Source organism: Cervus elaphus, chromosome X (assembly GCF_910594005.1).
Source record: "Cervus elaphus chromosome X, mCerEla1.1, whole genome shotgun sequence".
NCBI lineage: Eukaryota > Metazoa > Chordata > Mammalia > Artiodactyla > Cervidae > Cervus > Cervus elaphus.
Genome location: NC_057848.1, coordinates 157,171,175 through 157,194,246, shown reverse-complemented (window position 1 = coordinate 157,194,246; position 23,072 = coordinate 157,171,175). Strand labels below are relative to the sequence as shown.

The 23,072-nt window shown below is 38.9% G+C and overlaps 1 protein-coding gene and 1 pseudogene across 6 annotated transcripts in view; one reads left to right on the top strand and one right to left on the bottom strand.

Annotated features, from left to right (window-relative positions):
• Window positions 1-3,475: 3,475 nt before the first annotated feature.
• The window catches only part of PPEF1 (protein phosphatase with EF-hand domain 1), a 115,871-nt gene continuing 96,274 nt past the window's right edge, over window positions 3,476-23,072 (top strand). For 4 of the 5 annotated variants that reach the window (XM_043897090.1, XM_043897091.1, XM_043897089.1 and 1 more), the window contains exons 1-3: window positions 3,476-3,538; window positions 4,534-4,610; window positions 10,406-10,570. Coding sequence is in view for 4 of the 5 variants with exons in the window: in XM_043897091.1 (XP_043753026.1) it covers window positions 10,498-10,570 (73 nt within the window). In the remaining variant the exon portion in view is untranslated. The remainder of the gene's footprint in view (window positions 3,539-4,533; window positions 4,611-10,405; window positions 10,571-23,072) is intronic. The other variant, XM_043897088.1, reaches the window with a different exon arrangement.
• On the bottom strand, window positions 21,558-22,064 carry LOC122690116 (annotated as a pseudogene). The gene has a single exon (XR_006339980.1). The product of XR_006339980.1 is annotated as a 60S ribosomal protein L27-like (transcript).

Here is a 23,072-nt window from a genome sequence, read left to right as displayed (position 1 = left end):
ATGAATCTCAAGTCATTTTACCCTGGGGCAGGAGGCCCATCTACTTCCTGCCACATAATGATTAAAAGTAGAGGTTCTAGAGTCAAAGTGCCTGAGTTCAAATCCCAGCTCTGCCACTCATTTGCTGTTGGACTTTGGGCTCCAGTTTCTAATGCATAAGTAAGAATAATAATAGTATATATCTCATAGGATAGTGTGTAGATTAAATAAGATTAACACCTTTAAAATCAACAAGTGCAGAAAACAAACAAACAAAAAAAAATCAACAAGTGCCTAGAACATGGTAAGTGATCAATAAATGTTATTATCATTATTGTGATTTGTTCCCATACGTCAGTGCTGGTTCATTTAACAATTTGAGGCTGGCTACAGGACTCTGTGGTACTCAAAGTAACATTTCAGTGTTCTTCATACAGTGGAAAAATATGGTAAAGGTCTTCATTGTAAACAAACTCTAAATTTGAGACAAATCATGTAAAGTTCACAGCCAGTCCAATTTATGGTCCAGAGACTGGCTATTAAAACAAATCATATTAAAACACGTAAATCATAAGTTCTTTCCTTCCTTTTTTTCTATGATTAAATATTTAGTGAGTACTCTAGGGGCAGAAAAATTTTCTCTTGCCCTTCTAGGTTCTTTGGCTAGTATAATAGTTATATTAATATAAGACAGGTTCATAGGAGAAAAACAAATTTAATTCTGTATATACAGAAACCCTATAAACATATGAAGACTCAAAAGATAGGGAAGATCCCCTGGAGGAGGAAATAGCAACCCACTCCACTATTCTTGCTTGGGAAATCCCATGGACAGAGGAGCCTCGCGGGCTACAGTGTAGGGGGTCACAAAGAGAACACGACTGAGCAACTGAGCACAGGTGGATATACTCAGTTGGAGCTTCTATAACGTCCTGAGCTAAGGAAAGGGGTGGGAGTCTGGGAATACAGAGAAAAGGAAGGACATTTGCAGGAAGGCAGAGGAGAGATTTGGAAAACAAAGGTTGCCCTGTTATGCAAATAAGTTTCTTAGGTAAAAAGGTATCTCTGGTAATAGTTCTCTTCCTGGTACAAGGCCCCTTTCCAGTGTAAATTTAGGCAGTTGAGGGGGAGGTAGAGAGCTTTTCCTGAATCTGCTGGATTTTTGATTGCCTTTAGCTCAAAATTATTCCTATGCCAAAATGGCATATTTTGGGTGGCAAAACCTGCTGCCCGTTCAAATGCTCTTATGCATTTGGAGGCAGAGATGCCAAGAGGAATGAAATGGATCCTTTTCCTTCAGGATTTCACATGTAAAAGGACAAATTACAGCACACTTTGGGAAGTTCTATAATTGGACACACACATGGCTTGGAGAGCCAGAAGACAGAATGACTAACTCCGCTTTGGTGATTTAGGAAAGGCTTCACACAGAGGAGGTGACATTTGAACAACTGTATCTAGACATAGGCATCATTTAATCACATGGCTTGAATAGGCATTTGGCTGGAAACCGTATAGTGACATTGTCCATTATTTTGGGGGAGCCTGGGTAATTGTACTATCGTTTACAGTGCTTATGGCAGCCTTATCAGTTTCTAGTCTTGGAGCCTCTGCCATGGAGACCTGTATGGTTGTATTGCCTCATAATGAGACCTTCTGGTAATATTTAATATGCTAATAGGAGTCCTGAAGCCCAGAACTGCCTTTCCAGTTATTTTTTAAAGTGACTCCATTAGATTAAATAGTAAGCTAGGTAACCACTTTACTGGATCTCCAGCGGCTCTCAATTGCAGAAAGGAATTGGCTAAAGAGCAGCTTGGGTGGGGTTATGAAATACTTATGGCTGGAGACCTTTAAATCCTAGCTCAGGATGCCTAAGGCCAGTAAGCTCAAAAACGCATATGGTGTGTAACCAGCTGGGAAGAGTTTGGGAGGAATATTGCTGTTGGTGCAGCAGCAGGCAGCTTGAGACTTTAGGAGCAAGATCACTCACCCCTGAATTGCCTCCAAAGACAGCAGAATTGGGGCTGGTGGCATATAGTACTGACACTGGCACTTCAGTTTTTCAGTCGTGTCTCCCTCCTCTTCCTTCTCAAACTCAGCAGAACCCCAGGTCAGCTTTCCACTTCCATTTTGCTGATAATGGGAGGTGAATCTCCCTCTCACAGATACATTTTTTCCTTTTTTTTTTTTTTTTTTACGGAACAATGGGCTCATGTGGCCACTGTGCAGAAAGCCAAACTCTGACAGCTGGTGTTTGTAACAAAATAAAGGTTTGTTGCAGGGCCAGGCAAGGAGAACCGGCAGTTCATGCTTCCAAAGACCTGAACTCCTTGATGACTTTCAGGCAGGGGTTTTAAAGACTGTTGGGGCGAGGGTCACAGCATGCATGATCTGCTTGTAGATCTTCCTTTGACTGGTTGCTGGTGAGGTAGCCGTGGGGTGTTTCAGGGATCTCCACCTTCTGATTCCAACCAGTATGGGGTCTACATGCTTGTGGTCAGCATGGAGCCACCATCCTCCACTGGGTAGGGGATCTTAGCTCTGCAGAACAACTCTGAGATGTGTGTCAGATTATCTATATCCCTTTGGGAGGAACTAGGAGTCCTGTGACTCTTGTTCACATCATTAACTGCTTGCATCTGCTTTTTCAACTCAAGGAGGCTAGGAGACCAGGACCTTTTTCTACAAACAAGAAACAGGACATGGAGGGGCTTTTGTGCCTGGGAGGGCCCTGCACGGTTCTGCTCAGTTTCAGTTCTACCTTTTCTATGATACTCCTCAACTTCAGGGAAACAGGTGCAGATTAAGAAAGGGAATAAAGTTTTGGATAGAGCGGTTAATCATAAACTCCACAGAGGAACTTGGTTTTAGGAGGAGTCAGTTTCACGTTCTCCAACAAGCAGAGGAATAAAAATACGATAGAAGTGAATTTGTAGTGTGGCACCCAAAGGCTACTCCCTTAAACCCATGGCTTTTCAAGTCCTAAGGAGGAATGTTTAGTGTTCCCACTTCCTTCTCTTAATTGTGCCCAGCTTACTATAATGTTTCCTGAAAATTATCCTCAGTTGACTTAAAAGTCAGTCACTAAATGCTTTTCTGCCCTTACTTAGCAAAATTCATTCTGTATTTTATACTGACCAGATTATTTATGCAAACAGTGGCTCGGTCTTGCCTATACGAAGCCTGGTCCCCTTGGAAGCAGTCATGTGACCAGAGCCCATTACTTGAGTGCTTCTCTTTATCTCTTTGCTGGGAACAGACAGGGCAGGGTTGGGGCAGACAGCTGCAGCTCACAGGCCAGCGCAGCCTCTCCCAGATCTGCAGCTCTGGGCTCGTCTTCCAGGCTGAAAGGCAAAGCCTGTTTGAGTTATTTCTTTGTGCGTATGTGTATGTATTTGTTTTTTGATTAATCAAGAGCTCTCCCTGCACAGAGCTGCAGAGATGTGAGAGATGTGAGATGTATGGGGAGTGTGTGTGTGTGTGTGTGTGTGTGTGTGTTCTCTTGAAGTGCCTGGGGTGAGGATAAACCTCTACATTGGCCAAGCAGAAGAAACAGGTAATATATTTGTTTGTTCTTAGGTATTTTGGGCAAGCAGAAGTCTACATTATAAACATACGTTGTATAGCAATGGAACGGGAACTGTGCATTCCTTGAAGTTTATTTTATTGCTTTGCATTTTCTCAGAATGATTTTTCTCGAAGATGGTGATTGCAAATCAGTTGTCATTGTCTTAAAAAGATGTACAGGTGACTTTGCATTCTGAAGCAGTGTAGCCTATTTCAAATGAACTCAATACTTGGGAAAACTCTGTGGTCACTTGGGTGAGAGCTGAAAAATGAGGGAAGGGATACTTTGAGAAACTCTTCCAGACCCTTCATAGGCACTGCCCCCTGCACAACTGAAGATTCAGAAATTTTCCTTGCCCTCTTGTTGTTGCACAGGACCACAGGATTTGCATCTGTCTGTAACAAAGGGACACGGAATCCCTTGCAATGTTCAAGATTTCTTTTTGGTGATTTCGTGCTTCTGTAGATCAAATTGGATCCTGAAACCAAAGCACAGCTAACTTTTTGGTGGACAGACATTTTTTTTTTAAGCATTAAATAGAATGGGTCTTCAGTCCTGCACTGCTCAGCTGTGCCTTGGAGTCTCATATTTAATTTCTCAGTCTCAGTTTTTTCATCTTTAATACAGAGTGATGATACTCCTTGAAAGTTGCTGTGACGATTAACTGGAATAATAGAAATATAAAGTATCCACTGTGCTGGGTAAATAGTCCCTTAATAAATAGTAGTGATTTTAACTGTTATTGTTACTGGTAAAGCATTTTTTCTTTACCAGTAATAATAAAAAAGCTCTCTTGGGGGAAAAGAGTCCATTTCTTTGTGAGTCTACAGTTATCCCAGAACCAGTAGACACCCACAGGGTTTAGTCTCTGGGAGGTCCCCGGACAGTGCATTCTGAAGAAAGAGATAAGAGCAAACAAGTTTTGTTTCAACACTTTGACCACAATGGGTACCACTCATGCATGGCTCTTCTTAACCCCTCAGCTAAGAAGAATTGCTCTGTTCCAGTTGTGTTTGTCCATCATCAATCTTCTCATTAGTCTTTAGTACAAGTCTGTAAGGTAAGTTTTTATCCCTATTTTCTTATGAGAAAACTGAGGTGCAGAGGAATTACTGACTAGCTGAGAAGAATTTAAACTCTGGTTTGTCTGACTTCTAAACCCCAGTCTCCATTGGGCCAGCATTAGCAGTTATGAATGATAGATGTTCTTGAAATACTCTACCTCAAGAGGGTCCCCTGCTTGGCTGTTTGGGAAAGAGTGAACACTAGCTTTTTCTTAGAGATTCATGTTAGAGATACATATTGATATTCAGAAAGTTCTGGGAAGTCCTGCAGTGAAGAAACCTGTTGAATGCTGCTTCTCCTGAACTTATTTGATAGTGGGGCTTTTTTTTTTTTGGTCTAATTTCGAGAATCATAAACCACACAGAATTTTCCCACAAATGTTCTTTGGAAAACCTGGCACTTGGCCTAGCTGCCTCCTAATTACAGTCCTGTCTGGGAGAACAGCGCACACCCTTGGGTAGCTTCTGGCGGTCAGTATGGTTTCCTCGTTTTTCTTCCCCTTTCACGGACCCAGGCATAATCATCAGCTCAGTCTTACAGAATTCCCCTTATTCATTGAAGACCCCAGACAGGGGCACATGCTTACAGGGTTAAACTGGAAGGGTGATGGTGGAAGGGGCCCTTCTAGAGCAGTCTGCCAGGGACTTCTCTACACCCTCTACGCCCCTTTGTCCTCTTTAGTCCACAGACCTCAGGCTGTAGAACCTGTGTTTCAGCGGATGCCAAAAAGCATGCTGCAGCAGAGTGAGCCTCAAGAGGTGTCTGTGCTCTGTGCTCCTGTCTCATGCTCTGAGAGGGGAGAATTAAACAATTAGACATGCTTACCTCCCACACTGGGGACTGGAGTTTGTTGCCAGTTGATGACTGTGGGTTCTGAATTTGGGGTTCTTGGGGCCAGAGCTAGAGTACAGATTTCTCACAGAAGTCAGCATCTCTAGGAAAAGCTGAGTTTCTCGCATGGGAAACCATGCATTCACATCTAGATTGTCAGAGGTGGAGCAGAATCAAGGTCATGGTGGCTGAGGAAGGTGTGGGCATTCAGTAGAGATGCACTTAGAAAGAAAATCAAGAATAAGTAAGAACAACTCAGGGAGGCTGGGCTAGTACTTGAAGGGTGCCTGGAGGCCAAGGTTGGATTGGCTCCAAGGGCCATCTTTTGTTCTTTCCTTGTATTTTTACATTGGGAAATGAATAGTGATTAAGATCAAAGGAACTGAACAATGTCAAACAGTCTCCACCCTCCAGTTCTCCCAGCTCCCTCTACTCCTCCCCCACCCCCCACAGTAGAAACCTTTTAGCAGAAACCTCGGAAGACTTTTCCTTTGGCAGATTATAAGTGAGTGCCAATGATGAGTCACTTTTATGTTTATGCTTTAGAATCATCCTTGGTGTGTACTGGTAGGGGCAGCAGCACTGAGCAAGTTTCAAGCTGTTTTTTGCCAAGATCCACCTTTTTGGTGGTTTTTTATCACCGACCGTGGCATCCTCAGGTCTTGGTGAAGGCTGCGGAGACCCCCAGCCTCTTGAGCCTGAGAACCCCTCTCAGGCCCTAGGGCATCATTTCTTCAGACTCCTTTAGCACACTAAGTACTTATCTCATGCTGACAGAGGGCAGGGAATGGAAGGAGCTTAGATGGTCCCACATAATGGAAAATTCCCAGATCATTTTTATCAGCTTTATACCACCCAGGGTTGTCTTCAAAGGCACTTACACTGCTTTCAAACATGTACGATTGCAGTCTAGGTCGGGTAGTGTGTGGGAGTAGTGAGTGGCACCTGGCCATAACCAGCTCTTGTTTTGGTGAGAAATAAAATGGGATGACTCTTTTTTGTTTTGTTTTACCTGTTATCTGAGGGAATTAAATTATTACCAATTAATAATATAAAAATTCTAATAGCAAATTATTTTTTCTAAATAACCCCAAATTCTCAAACAATTCTCATTTCTTTCTGTCATGATTTAAAATTTTTCTTTAAAAATGAATATATAAGTACTACCCATTTTCTGGTTTAATAAAAGACTTTTGTATAATTAAATAGCATGTATTTGTGCATGAAATGATGGACTAATAATTACTTTCAGCATTCATTTTTTAAAGGGGCCTGGATTACAAATATTTATTCCCTTATTCATTCATTCATTCACTTGGCATTTTTCAAACACCTGCTATGTGAAAGGCACTGTGTAGGTGCCAGAGATTCAAGGAGTATTTAGAAAGAAAGGTATCCATGGAGCTTACAGTCTAGCAGAAATATACTCAAGATTGATGCTTTTTAGTTCTTAGTGAATCTTTTATATGAACTTTTGTTTGTTGTGTAATGAGTTGACTGAGGAGTGGCTGAGAACCAAATGCCTTTAGAGAGAGAAATTTTTTTCCTGGGGAAAAAATTGAGTTTGAAGTATATCACTTCCTGTCATTGCATCAGTGTTGCCTACTCAGTGTCTAACTCTGTGTATTCATAAAACGGGGTAGAAAAAAGTAGTATAAAAATGGAAGCAGAGCCCAAGGGAGATATGCAGAGCAGTGTTTCTCAGACTGAGATATGGGGAGTGCTTGTGTCAAAGTCCCATGAAGGGTACATTTTTCATTGCAAATTCCTAGGCCCCCTTGGACTGCTTGAATCCAAGTATTGGCAGTAAAGCCTGGGAGTGTGCCTTTTAAAATAATCTCCCCTGGTAAGTTTTGCAGTACTCATGTAGGAGAGCATGGATCTAGGCACATAGAGAAACTCACTAGGACCAAATGTCCTACTTCAAAGGTTGAGGAAAAACCCAGCAGACATGCTCTCATTGGCACTGCAGATAACCTTTGAGAAATGTCTGAGGATGGAGAGAACAGAGGCAATGGGTAAGCAGTGCTTCAGTTTCAAAAACAAGAAAAGAGTAGATCCCAGAAACCACTGCCTTATAAGCCTGACATGACCTCTGGAAAAATTCTGTTCCAAACAGATGGAGTCAGAGCATTTAGAGGAAAATATAATCACTAGGCATCATTGTGGGTTTGCTGGAACATTGTTTCCAGTAGAGAACAAGCTCTGCTGCACATTAGAATTACCTGGGGAGCTTTTAATACTCTTGATGCCCAAACTGCACTCAATACCAGTGAGATCAGAATCTCTGGGGATGGGGCCCAGGCATCACTATTCTTCAAATCCCCAGAGACTCTTAATTTGGTGAGGTGGCCTCTGAGCATTGAGAGTTTTAAAAGCTTCCCAGGTGATGCTAATATGCAACAGAGTTTGACAACCAGTTTGTCTATGTGACGTTAGGTAAGTATCTTGGTTTTCTTGCACTGTGTGTAAATTCTGGGTAATTTTAAAAGTCTCTGCAACCTTTAAAGCGGCTGCCCAGGTGGTGCTAGTGGTAAAGAACTCGTCTGCCAATGCTGAAGACATAGGAGACGCAGGTTCAATCCCTGGGTGGGGAAGATGCCCTGGAGGGTAGCATGGTTATCCACTCCAGTGTTCTTGCCTGGAGAATCCCATGGACAAAGGGGCCTGGAGGACTACAGTCCATGGTGTTGCAAAGAGTCAGACATGACTGAAGTGACTTAGTACGCACACGTGCACCACTTTTAAATGTCTATGATTCTGTTACTAAATAAAAATAATGGCAAAGTGTTTTCCTTTCTTTCTTCCTCCCTCCCTCCCTCCTTTCTTCTTCCTTCCTCTCCTCCTCCTCTTTATCTTCTGCTGTTGCTGGCTAGCCTGGAATATGTGTGTGTATTTGTGTGTGTGTGTGTTGCTCAGTTATGTCCGACTCTTGCAACCCCATGGACTGTAACCCACCAGGCTCCTCTGTCCATGGATTTCCCAGGCAAGAATACTGGAGTGGGTTGCCATTCCCTTCTCCGGAGGGTCTTCCCGATCCAGGTCAAAGCCAGGTCTCCTGCACTGCAGGCAGGTAAGTTCTTTACCATCTGAACCATGAGGGAAACCCAGCCTGGAATGTAAGGTGTCAAATTATATATCTTAATTTCATTAAAATATTTAGTGAGATTTCCCAGTACATCTTATAGATAAATAAGTGGATACTTATGATGGGTAAATTTGCCACCTAACTAAATGAATATGCTGGGAGAGTGTGACTGTTAATGGGTCTGTACTAACCCTGGAGATTGGTCTGGAGTGGAATGCCACAAGGGTTTTCTGCCCTTGAAGCTGACCCTATTAACATTTTTTACTCATGATGTAGATAAGAGAGATATGTAAGAAATGCCTATCGAATTTGGAAATAACCCAAAGTTTAAGAGAGTTAATTAATTCCATAACCCATAGTTTAGGAGGGTTAATTAATTCCATAATAGAATCAAGCCTAGCTCTGATCAGAATATCTGTTTATTAAGGTTATAGTTGTCTTAAAAATATTTCCATAATTCAGATATTTTGCTCATTTCTTTCTGCCCCTTTCTTTCATTGATTCACATTTTGAAGCTTTTAGTGTAGTACTAAAAGAAAAATAGGCAGGCTTGGCAGAGTCCCAAGTCAGTTGTTCTCTTTGTTACTATCAAGAAATGGAAATAGATTAGCTCAGCTGGTTTGGAGCATCATGAAATAAAGGAAGCATCATCCCACAAGTCATGAGGTGGGGTTACCACAGAAAGGAATTTAGTTGAAAACTCCCATGGGGTGATTGTGAAAGATCCAATATAGCAGTCTCAGCTAACCCATCAAAAGGCCTGGTGAGTGTGAGGGCAGACTTTGGAGGGGCCTCAGAAATGCCTGGAGAGCTTGTTTGAAAAGGGCATTTTTCTAGGGAGGCCTTCAGCCTCCGTTTTTTTTAAGCGAGTATGCCAGCTGATTCTGAGAAACAGTGTCAGAGAACTCATTCTCGACTAAAAAAGATGCACAGCATGAGAGTTGTGAGCTAAGTTTTATTTGGGGCAAAATGAGGACTGCAGCCCAGGAGACAGCACCTCAGATAGCTCTGAGAGGCTGCTCCGAAGAGGCAGTGGGGCAAGGTCACTATATAAGATTTTGGTGAATGGGGGGTTTAATGCAATCAAACACTTATTTTACAAAAGGTTTTCTGCTAGTCATGAGCTGATGTCATCATAAGGGGATTTAGTGCTTTTCTGGGCTTTTCTAGATATGAAGAGATGCAAGGATTGGGATCCTGAAATCAGTTCCTGAAAATATCTGACTACCTAGAGGCCTGTTCCACTAGTTTCCCTGGAGCACAGAGTGCCTCACTCTCCACCCTGAACCCCCTTCAGGGTGTGTTGAAGGTCAACAGCCACAGCAGCACAGGATTCAGTCCCCACAGAAGTGGACTGCAAATGCCCTTGACAAGTGCCAATTTGTAGTTGACATCATTTTGATTTGAATTTTGGCATAATTGTATAAATATGTTGTCTCATAGTCATTTTCCAATTTGTGTATTTAAAAGCCTAGATAGATATATTAATAACTATTTTGAGCTTAAAACCAAAGCTATTAATTTGTGTCAGATCCTTCATATTGCATTACCTATATTTCAACTATAAAATTGTTTGCTCTTAAATTTCCATTTTTCTTTTCATTTTAATGCTTTATTTTATAGAGTATTGATCTGACCTAGACACGGGCAAGATATAATTTATGTGTTGCAGAAAAGCAGCTTATATCTGCTGTGTTGCTGCTGCTGTGTTTTGGAAAATAAATCAGGATTAGATTATGTCTGATCACTTTCCACATCAGATGATGAACAGCAGTTGAGGAGAAGCATAAAATGAATCCTGTTGAGCAGCCCTTAGATACCTTGTTGTTAACGGGTGCTTTCCTCCCTCCCTTGTGTGTCCTCCTCATCAGGATCTGTGACCCAGGTGAATCAGTCAGGAGGGGCTCTTCACAGCGCAAAGGGAAGCACTTTTCACACTGTTTTAGAATGAGAAGTTGAATTCATGAACATACAAGATTTAGAAGACATGGGCTGTGGTACTTCATCTGCAACAAAAGACAAGAAATCTGAGAAAGGTGAGTGCCAGGAGTGTGCCTGTCTTCCTGAATGAAAAGGGGAGGGCGAGCTGGGTTCACCCTCTGCCCCTTTCTCAATTACTCACATGGTTCTCAAGCTGCCCAGAGAGATTTTGCACCAGACATCGTCACTTGAACTGAAGGTTAAATATTGGTACAATGTTGGAAACTACCTTTAGGAAGATGTAACTCTAAATTTATAATGTGCCATAAAGTATTATCTGAGAGATATTTTATGTTTGATTGATTTCAGTTGAAAATGTACCAATATAAAATCTCAGTTTAAAACTCAGTGGCAGGGAACAAGAAAGCCTCTCTGTAAATTTGTATCTGTTTATTCAATACACTTATAAATAGCTCTGTCCATACCTACGTGACATTTGGTAGCATCATTGAATTTTTATTAGATTTTATAACTCAATGATCAGATTATTATTTATAGCTGTTCAGTATAGAACTTCATGGGAAAAAAAAAAAAGAACTTCATGAGATTTGCTTCATGTTTTTAGAATGTTCTAGGTAGAATTTGAGAAATGCTAGATCATCTGCTTCCCAATAAGTGTGTTGTTTCTAAATAGATGATGTGCCCCCCCACTACCCCCCATGTAATTAGAGGCTTCTGTATTTCCTTTGTTTACTTTGTACTGAGGTTCTTTCTCATAGATACTAGAATCTAGTTGAGACTCACTTGAATGTTTCTTTAATAGACATAGTCTCCACATGCAAATTAAATGCAAAACAAACAGGCTAGGATGATTGTGTGAATAACTTGCTCTTAAACTCCATTCCTGTGTTACGTTGGTTATATTAATAGATAATTTTCCCAGTTTCTATTCCACATCTTTGTTTTAGCAGTTCACTCAGGCTTAACATGCAGAGTTTAGGATAGAGTATTCTATCCTAATTAGTGTGGGATGTTTTCCTTTGGAAATCAAATGCTGGTCTCCCTCCCAGCTGACTTAACGCCAGTGAGTTAGCAAATTAATCCTTGACAGTAGAGCAACAAAGATGCACTTAAGTCTTTGAAATCTGTAAGCATGTCATGAAATAAATTTTTCAAGAGCTCCAACTGAACTAATTCCATGGTAGTAATTTATTATGAGAGTACAGATTACCCAGAATTTTAAAAATGTAGCCAGATTTCTTAGGTTAAAAAAAAAAAACCAAGCCCAACATGTAAATGTAGATTCTTTTTCTGAAATGCATTTCAACTTTTAAAATGTTGCATGTAAATGAAAAAGTTAATTTTGAATTTTCGATTACTATTTCTTGTAAATAATTTATTGAGATGAAATTCATGTAAGACAAAATTAACCATCTGAACAATTCAGTGGCATGTACACAAAGTTGTGTAACCACCACTTTCATCTAGTTCTCAAACTTTTCCATCACTGCAAAGTAAAATCTCTTATTTATTCATCAGTTTCTCCATATTTTCCTCTTCTTCCAGACCTTGGCAATTGCCAGTCTGTATTCTTTTTCTATGAATTTACCTGTTCTGGACATGTCATGTAAATAGAATCATAGATGATATGACCTTTTCCTCTGGCTTCCTTTACTTAGCATAATGTTTTTGAGGTTCATTCATGTTGTAGCATTCATCAATATTTCATTCCTTTTTTTTTTCATTCCTTTTTAAGGCTGGATAATATTTAATCATGTTGTATGTATTACATTTTTTTTTTTGTATCACATTTTTTAGTCCATTCATTTGAGGGACATTGGGTTTTTTCCACCTTTTTAGCTATTGTGAATAGTGCTACTATGCACATGAGTGTATGTATACTTATTTGAGTCTGTGTTTTAAATTCTTTTGGGTATATACCTAGTAGTGAAGTTTCAGGGTCATTTGGCAATTTTGTGGTTAACTTTTTGAGGAAATGACAAACTGTTTTCCTGGCTCACTTTTTAATAATAGCAGCTTTATTGAGATATAATTCACATACTACACAATTCAGCAGTTTAAAGTGTAAAATTCAGTGACTTTTTTGGTATATTGATAGAACTGTACAAACCATCACCACAATCAATTTTGGAACATTTTCATCCCCCTGCTGCCCAAACCAGTAACAGTTACTCTCCTACGCTATACCTCCCTAGCCCTAGGCAGTCACAAATCTACTTCTGTCTATAGATTTGGGCTGTTCTGGACATTTCATATAAATGTAATCAGACAATATGGGGTCTTTCATGTCTGACTTCTTTTTTATTTATTTATTTATTTATTTTTTTTTTTTCCAGTGGGTTTGTCATACAATGATATGAATCAGCCATGGATTTACATGTATTCCCAATCCCGATCCCCCCTCCCACCTCCCTCTCCACCCGATTCCTCTGGGTCTTCCCAGTGCACCAGGCCGGAGCACTTGTCTCATGCATCCCACCTGGGCTGGTGATCTGTTTCACCATAGATAGTATACATGCTGTTCTTTTGAAATATCCCACCCTCACCTTCTCTCACAGAGTTCAAAAGTCTGTTCTGTATTTCTGTGTCTCTTTTTCTGTTTTGCATATAGGGTTATCGTTATCACCTTTCTAAATTCCATATATATGCGTTAGTATGCTGTAATGTTCTTTATCTTTCTGGCTTACTTCACTCTGTATAATGGGCTCCAGCTTCATCCATCTCATTAGGACTGGTTCAAATGAATTCTTTTTAATGGCTGAGTAATATTCCATGGTGTATATGTACCACAGCTTCCTTATCCATTCATCTGCTGATGGGCATCTAGGTTGCTTCCATGTCCTGGCTATTATAAACAGTGCTGCGATGAACACTGGGGTGCACGTGTCTCTTTCAGATCTGGTTTCCTCAGTGTGTATGCCCAGAAGTGGGATTGCTGGGTCATATGGCAGTTCTATTTCCAGTTTTTTAAGAAATCTCCACACTGTTTTCCATAGCGGCTGTACTAGTTTGCATTCCCACCAACAGTGTAAGAGGGTTCCCTTTTCTCCACACCCTCTCCAGCATTTATTGCTTGTAGACTTTTGGATAGCAGCCATCCTGACTGGCGTGTAATGGTACCTCATTGTGGTTTTGATTTGCACTTCTCTGATAATGAGTGATGTTGAGCATCTTTTCATGTGTTTGTTAGCCATCTGTATGTCTTCTTTGGAGAAATGTCTGTTTAGTTCTTTGGCCCATTTTTTGATTGGGTCATTTATTTTTCTGGAATTGAGCTTCAGGAGTTGCTTGTATATTTTTGAGATTAATCCTTTGTCTGTTGCTTCATTTGCTATTATTTTCTCCCAATCTGAGGGCTGTCTTTTCACCTTACTTATAGTTTCCTTTGTAGTGCAAAAGCTTTTAAGTTTCATTAGGTCCCATTTGTTTATTTTTGCTTTTATTTCCAATATTCTGGGAGGTGGGTCATAGAGGATCTTGCTGTGATTTATGTTGGAGAGTGTTTTGCCTATGTTCTCCTCTAGGAGTTTTATAGTTTCTGGTCTTACATTTAGATCTTTGATCCATTTTGAGTTTATGTTTGTGTATGGTGTTAGAAAGTGTTCTAGTTTCATTCTTTTACAAGTGGTTGACCAGTTTTCCCAGCACCACTTGTTAAAGAGGTTGTCTTTTTTCCATTGTGTATCCTTGCCTCCTTTGTCAAAGATAAGGTGTCCATAGGTTCGTGGATTTATCTCTGGGCTTTCTATTCTGTTCCATTGATCTATATTTCTGTCTTTGTGCCAGTACCATACTGTCTTGATGACTGTGGCTTTGTAGTAGAGTCTGAAGTCAGGCAGGTTGATTCCTCCAGTTCCATTCTTCTTTCTCAAGATTACTTTGGCTATTCGAGGTTTTTTGTATTTCCATACAAATTGTGAAATTCTTTGGTCTAGTTCTGTGAAAAATACCGTTGGTAGCTTGATAGGGATTGCATTGAATCTATAGACTGCTTTGGGTAGAATAGCCATCATGTCTGACTTCTTTTATTCAGCATAGTGTTTCAAAGTTTATCCATGTCATGTCATGAATCAGAACTTCATTCCTTTGTATTGCTGAATAATATTCCATTGTATGAATATGTAACCTTGTATTCATCCATTCATCAATTAATGGGTATTTGGATTGTTTCTACTTTTTTACCATAGTGAGCAATGCTACTATGAACATTCATTACAAGTTATTATGTAAATACATGTTTTCAGTTCTCTTGGTTATAGACCTTTGAGTAGAATTGGTGGGTCATATGGTAGCTCAATGTTTAACATTCTGAGAAACTTCTAAACTTGTTTTCCCGAGTGGCTACACCATTTTGTATCCCCATCAGTAATGTATGAGTGTTCTTATTTCTCCATATCCTCAGCCACACTTGTTATTGTCTTTCCTTTTGATTATAACCATCCTAGGGGTATGGAGTGGTATCTCATTAGGGTTTTTATTTGCACACCCCTAATGACTAAAGATGCTGAGCATCTTTTCATGTGTTTATTAGCCATTTGTAGATCTTCTTTGGAGAAATGTCTGTTCAGATCATTTGCTGATTTTTAAATTATTTTTTGTAAGACTTTAAAAATATATTCTAGTTACAAGTTCCTTATCAAATGTGTGATTTGCAAATATTTTTACCCATTCAGTGGGTTGTCTTCTCATTTTCTTGATAATGTTCTTTGAAGCACAAAAGTTTTAATTTTGATGAAGTCCAGTTTATTTTTTCTTTGGTTACTTGTGCTTTTGAGTCAAATCCAAGATTATTTGTACTTCTGTTTTCATCTAAGAATTTTTAAAAAATTATTTATTTATTGGCTCTACTGGGTCTTCTTTACTGTGTGCTGGCTTTCTCTAGTTGCATTGAGCAGGGGCTACTCTCTAGTTGTGGTTTGCGGGCTTCTCGTTGCAGTGACTTTTCTTGTTGCAGAGCACAGGCTCTGCGTGCATGGGCTTCAGTAATTGTGGCTCCAGGGTTCTAGAGCCCAGGCTTGGCAGTTGTGGTGCACGGGTTGAGTTGCCTGTGGCGCATGGGATCTTCCCGGACCAGGGATCGAACCTATGTCCCCTGCGTTGGCAAGTGGATTCTTAACTATTGGATTGCCAAGGATGCCCAAGAATTTTGTATTTTTAGCTCTTACATTTAGTTATTGATCAATTTTCATATATGGTATGAGGTAGGGATACAAATTTATCCTTTGGACATGAAGAGTTGTCCCAACACCATTTGTTGAAAAGACTATTCTTTCCCCATTGAATGATCTTGGCACTCTTGCCAAAAGTCAGTTGACCGTAAATGTCAGGGTTTTATTTCTGGACTCTCAATTCTATTCCATTGATTTATATGTCCAATCTTATGTCCTGGCTGGACCATCCAATATGTCCAGCCAATACCACACCATCTTGATTACTGTAGATTTTGTAGAAAGTTTTGAAATTGGGGGTGTGAATCCTTCAACTTTGTTTCTCTTTTTCAAGATTGTTTTGGCTTTCTGGGCCCCTTGCATTTCCATTTGAATTTTAGAATCAGTTTCTTGAAAGAAACCAGCTGGAATGTTGGTGTGGATTATGTTGAATCTGTAGATCAATTTGGGAAGTATTCTTAAACAGTTAAATCATCTGATTCACGAACACAGAGTATCTTTCCACTTATCTAGGTCTTTAATTTCTTTCAATGATGTTTTGTAGTATTCAGAGTTTAAGTTTCACTTAACCCAGGTATTTATTCTTTTTGATGCCATTGTAAATGAAATTGTTTTCTTAATTTCATTTTTGGGTTGTTCATTGCAAGTGTATGGAAAAACAGTTGGTCTTTGAATGTTGATTGATCTTAAATCCTGAGACTTTGCCAAGCTCATTTATTAGCTCTAGTAGATTTTTAGTGGATTTCTTAGGATTTTCTATTTATAAATCATGTCATCTGCAAATAAAGGTAGTTTTGCTTCCTCCTTTCTATTCTTTGCCTTTGATTTCACTTTCTTGCTTGACTGTCCTGGTTACAATCTCTGTTACTGTTAAATAGAAATGCAAGAATAGGCTTCCTTGTCTTGTTCTCGATCTTAGGGGGAAAGCATTCAGTCTTTCACCTTTAAGTGTGATATTAGCTGTGACCTTTCTTTTTTTTATGGATGCTCTTTATCAGGTTGAGGAAGTTCATTCCTAATCCTAGTTTATTGATTTTTTTAAATTAAAAAATGGCATTTAATTTTGTCTAATGCCTTATCTGCATGTATTGAGATGACCATGTTTTGTTTTTTATTCTGTGTTATTGAGTACATTAATTGAATTTCAGATATTGAACTAACTTTGTATTCCTGACATAAATCCCACTTGATCATGGTATATAATCTTTTTTATATGTTACTGGATTCAGTTTGCTAGTATTTTGTTTAGGATATCTGCTTTTATATTAGAAAGATATATTGGTCTCTATTTTCCTTTTTCTTTGATGTCTTTGTCTGAATTTGATATCAGAGTAGTACTAGTCTTATAGAATAAGTTGGAAAGTATTCCATCTCTTCTATAGTTTAAAAGAGTTTATGAAGAATTAGAATTAATTCTTTAAATGTTTGGTAGAATTTGTCAGTGAAGCCATCTGGGCATGGGCCTTTCTTTGTGGGTAGTTTTTTGATTACTTTTTCTACTCTTTACTTGTTATAGTAAAGTATATTGTCATATTTTCTGTTTCTTCTTGAGTCATTTTCAGTAGTTTGTGTCCTTTGAAGAACTGGTTCATTTCATCTGAATTATTTCTTAGCACATACTTGTTCAGAGTATTCCCTTATTCTTTGTAGTCTTCCATTATCTTTTGTTGAATATATCAATGTTTATTATAAATTCCATAGTAATCTGTGGAAACTGATACAGTGTGTTTATTTATATTTATCATAAAAAGTTTTTCTCATTCAAAAATATTATAAGATTGAGAAAGCAACTGAAAATAATAATCATTCATCATTCTGCCACCCAGTTTTTTTTGATATAGGGTATATTTTTTATCATCCTAAATATTAATTTTTTTATAGCCTCGCTTTTGGCACTGAGACATTATTTTTAAACATTTCCCAAATTGTTATGCTTTGTAAACATCATTTTAGCCATTGCTAAATGTTTCATTAGTGAGTAGGCCATAATATAATTAATTATTCCTCAATATTTGACATTTAGGATTGAAGAATTTACATTGAAGAATTTCTTTATGTGAATATTTTTCCTTATTTTGTTTTATTTCCATATCTAGGTGATTTGACATGAAATTTCTGTGTCAAGGGCTATGAATGTTTTGAAAGGTTTCTTGATAGAAAAGTTATTATTTCCTTATTACTAACTGTATTGCAGAGAGTATTGACAATATTCTACATATATTTTATTTAGTCCTTGCAATAAACCTGAGTAAAGTGTTATCATTACTTTTTGCACTGAGGAAGAATCTTGTGCTCAGTGATTAGGTAAATACTTGTCAAGGTTATCCCCGAGTTGGGATTTGAACCCAAGGAGTTCTGAATACAGTGTTTTTTGCCATCAGCCATTACACCCTTTCGTGATGCCTTCCAAAATTGCTATTCTTGGAAACTAGCTAAATGTATGCATGTAAAGTACCTTTTATTTACATAGTGCTTTTATAGTTGGACAACATCTTTCACATATATTTGATCTTCACAACCTGTGAAGGATTGTTCTCAATTTGCAGAAAAGGAAACAGGCTTTGAGAGGCAAAGTGATTTGCTTAAGAAGACATAACTAGTAAGTGGCAGAGCCAGGCCTGGAGCTTACTTCTGACTAGTGTGAAGGATTTTTTCCCACCTTGGTTATTGAGCCCCACCACAGCATTCTGTCTCCAGAGTATCATGGCAATTTTTGAGAAACAATAGCCTACATATAAAATTGAGGCTATCCCTTTCTTGTGGGCTATCTGCCTTCCATGTAGAGAAGTAGCATTGTTGTTGTGTTGTTGTTGTTAGTTTGATTCTTTTGTGATATGCACTATGGGAGAGAATAGTTGTTGCCAAAACTCTTGGAGGAAGCTTTGATTAGTTTCTTTTTCTTCATGAGGAAATGGAGACTTAGATTAAAGAGCTGCCCAAAGTCATGTACTAGTTGATGTCTGAGTCTGAATTGGAACCAGCTCTGACAGATACCAAAGTTCATGCTCCTTTTGATATGCTGCCGTGACATGTAAAACTGGAATTTATCCAAAAACCAGAAATTAAACATTGCAGTTTCCTTCTCTTGAACTTCACTTTACACTTAAAATTTTATATCGATGGGTTTTGAATGAATAATCTATTACCTTTTATTTTTTCCTGTAGAGCACTTTGAAAACACTTTATTTTCTTTTATTTCTTCCCTTGAGACCACTTAGAAATGCATTTATTCATTTATTTTAAGTGCTAGGGTTCCTACAAAGGCTATCTAGCGTTTTTGGCTTTGAAGTTTGATGCTTTTAGCTATGACAAATGGAAATTTTCTCTAATGGATATTGTTCTTTTAAAAAATATTTGTCCTCTATTTTTGCCTAAAAATGTAAAAATACTAAATAGCAATCTGTTAGAAAAATAAAATTCAACATAGCAAATTTGAAGATCTAATTGGCTTTATTGAATGATTCATGAATCAGGCAGCATTCCATCTAGAAAACAGAAAAGAACTTCAAAAAGCTGCAGAAAAGGAGAGGTTTTTATTTTATTTTTTAATTTTTTTTAGGAGAGGTTTTTAAAGACAGAAAGGGAGTGGGACAAGGAAATCATAAATGAAAAGAATTATTTCAGGCAAGGTCAACTTCCTTTGGGGAAAAACAGGGGTCTATCAGGTTGATTACCTCACTAGTGCTGGCCAGGAAATTCTAGACAGGTTAAGATTACATTCCTAGGAGAGGCTGAAAATGCAATTAGGTTAGGTTCTAAGTTTCTGTTTGCTGACATGGAACTTAGCACAAGTGACTCCATTTGGGGCCTGTTGCCTCCTTTTTTTTTTTTTTTTTTTACCAATTCCCCTGTTTTCATCAGACTCTCAGCCTGAGAGATATGAAACAAAACAAAACATTAGCACCACTCCCAGCTAATCTCTGAGTTCTTGCAATTTTTGTTGATCTTTTGTGTGCTATTCACAGATCAATGTTATTTGCTTAATCTCTGTGATATGCACAGGCCATGACTTCACAGTTTTTAAGTCTGTCATTTTCTTTGTTCCTTTTCTGATGTTCCAGTGTTAGAGAGCTCATTTGCTTAGTAATGAGTGGCTGCAGTCATTCTTTTAAAGCTTTTGAGAGGATATAATGTTCCAGGGAGACTACCGTGATTATGATAAACAGGATAATTCCCAGTGTTTGCGGTGTACTTCAAAACCATGGCGCCCAAGACTCAAACCAATCAAAATCAAATAAGTCAAGGAAAGACCCTACTGAAGGATTTACCTTTTTAAGTGACTTGTTCCGTGATCTTATGTAGCTGAGTTTCAACTTCGCCAGAAATGTTAATCTAGGTGCAGCAGGTAGTGTTGGCCATAGCAGACACTTCCCTTACGAAGCTGAAAGGTAATCAAGGACTAGCCACCAACGGGAATTTGCCGTATGAGTCAGGGAACTCAAACTGGGCCTCTGTAACAACCTAGAGGGGTGGGATGGGGAGGAAAGTGGGAGGGAGGTTCAAGAGGGAGGGGACATATGTATACCTATGGCTGATTCATATTGATGTTTGCCAGAAACCAGCACAATTCTGTAAAGCAATTATCCTTCAATTAAAAAAATAAAATTTTAAATTAAAAAAAAATAAGGGCTATCCAATTATCAAGAATAACTTTGGCCATAGAGTCTCAGGATTTTCACTGGGCAGCTTTTGCTTTAGCAATGAATTCTGCAGTAGGATAAAGAGTTAAGGAGAGACTCCTGATCATAGCCTATTTACATTTATTTCTGAACAGGGACGTAGGGACCAGCCAAAGAAAGCAAATCCTGAATCATGAAAGCCTTCTGGTAGGTTCTTTATAACTTGACAATGCAAATTCAGGGGAGTTGACCAATGAGGTGTCTCTGTAGACAGGGGATCAGTTAGGTCACCTGAGAGACATTGCTGAGTTATGCACCAGTCATCTAGGTGTTCATAGACCCAAGGAGAATGTTAATCACCACGGACAAAGATAAATCCTGTCAGGGCACAGACTACTTCCAATAAGGTAGTACTGTAAAGAGACAGCTCAGGCTTTTTTGATGATGACAGATTTAGCAGTGAAAGGTTACCCCTCCCTTTGGCAATGGGCTGGGAGATAGTGGGGATGGTGTTACCTTTCCAGGCCAATACCAGAGTGAAGGAAAGAAAGAGAAGAAAGGATTTCATGTTTAAAGTATGAAGTCTGCTTTTTAAAAACTTTTTTGGCTGCCCTTTGAGGCATGTGGGATCTTAGTTTCCCCGACCAGGGATTGAACCTGTGCCCCCTGCAGTGGAAGCGCAGAGTCTTAACCACTGGATCACCAGGGAAGTCCCAAAGTATGAAGTCATGATCCAACATCTTGGGAGGAAGCAGTCCATATTAATATCAGCTATTTGTCTTTTTGTCAGTCTGATTTGGAGGTCTCTAGCATTTGTGTAGGACAGATACCAGGTGGAGCCTTCTTGGGCTGTGTTCAAGTTCCTAATGTTTGACTGTCATCTGGGTAGTGAAGCATATCTGGTATGGTCCCTTCCAAGGAGATTCAAGGGCAGTCTTTGTTCTTAGTGATTCCAAGTCAAAAGGGTAAGAGAAAATTGGAAACATTAGTTTGGTGAGTTATAGCCAGATAATTGAGGAAACTATAAGAGTACAGGATCCTGTCTAATACATAGGTATTTAAAACCTTAAAGACAATGAACTGGATTAGAATCTAATATCTACAAAGGTGCAAACATCTTTCTTTCTAGAATTACCTCCATTTTTTAAAATCAAAGATAATGACAATAAAACTGATTTATTTGCATTATACTTGGCCTGGTTATTTAGATAGGCGCAGCAAGAATAGTAATTGACCATATGGGTTCTTTTTAAGACTGCTTTGCTGGAACCTTGTAAGTAAGGTACCAGGTCAACTTTTCTTTTTTTTTTTTTCTTTTTTTTTCAATATTTTTATTAACTGAGACAGACCTAAAACCGCAGCTTCTGGAAGAACCATTTGTTCTTGCCCGTCTTGTATCTCTCCTCAAACTTGACCTTTGCTTCTCGTCGGGCCTTGCGTTTGAGAGCAGGGTCTCTGAAGACATCCTTGTTGACAACAGTTTTATCCAAGGGGATGTCCACGGAGTACCTTGTGGGCATGAGGTGATTATAATTATAAACTTTCACAAAAGACTTGATCTTTGACCTCTTGGCGATTTTCTTCTTGCCCATGGCAGCTGTCACTTTGCGGGGATAGCGATCAATTCCAGCCACCAGAGCGTGGCTGTAGGGTCGGTCAGTCTGAGATGCCGTCATCAATGTTCTTCACGATGACCGCTTTGCGTCCGGAGTAGCGACCGGCCAGGACCAGCACCACCTTCCCGGGTTTCATGAACTTGCCCATTTTGGCAGCTACCACTCAGGACTACAGCAGAAAGGAAGAAAGCCAGGTCAACTTTTCTAAGGGACTTTATTGGCTCCATAAAGTCAACCTTAGTTCTTTAAAGCTGTCTGCTCCTATCTGTGTCTATGTACATCGCTCTCAAATATAGCATTCCAGTTAAAGCTTTTGTAACCAGTGTTTCTGATTGTGTCCTGTTACAAGGATAATAGATTCTCATTTAGTTTATGTAAATAACTATTTTGCCATAAAAAGAATGCTCAGGAGTCTCCAAAATTTGGAGGAATCAGGTAGGGAGAAAAAGTTAATGTTTGATATTTGTTTACAAAAGTGTATTTTTACCAAATTGTTTTAAGTCATAGATAGCTTAAGAGAAAAAGTTTCCTCAAATCTGGAAAAGCAAAACATTAAAGAACCAGCAGTGCTTCAAGCAAGAAGGAATAAAAACTATAATCACCCTTTTCAGTTCATTCATTTCTATGTTATTAATTCTCGTTCTGCTTTAATCCATTTTCCCCCATTAGTTCTAGAAATTCTTACCCAATTCAGTATTTTTTAAAATTTTATTTATTTATTTTAAATTTATTTTAGTTGGAAGATAATTACAATATTGTGATGGTTTCTGCCATACATCAACATGAATCAGCCATAGGTATACATGTGTCCCCCCCGTCCTGGACCCCCCTCCCACTTCCCTCCTCACTCTATCCCTCTAGGTTGTCCCAGAGCACTGACTTTGGGTGCCCTGCTTCATACATCGAATGCACACTGGTTGTCTGTTTTACATGTGGTAATGTGTATGTTTCAGTGCTGTTCTCTCAAATCATCCCACCCTTTCCTTCCATGAAGTCCAAAAGTCTGTTCTTTACATCTGTGTCTCCTTTGCTGTCTTGCATGTAGGATCATCAGTACCATCTTTCTAAATTTCATATGTATGCATTAATATACAGTATTTGTCTTTTTCTGACTTCACTCTGTATAACAGGCTCTAGGTTCATCCACCTCATTAGAACTGACTCAAATGCTCCTTTTGATAGCTGAGTAGTACT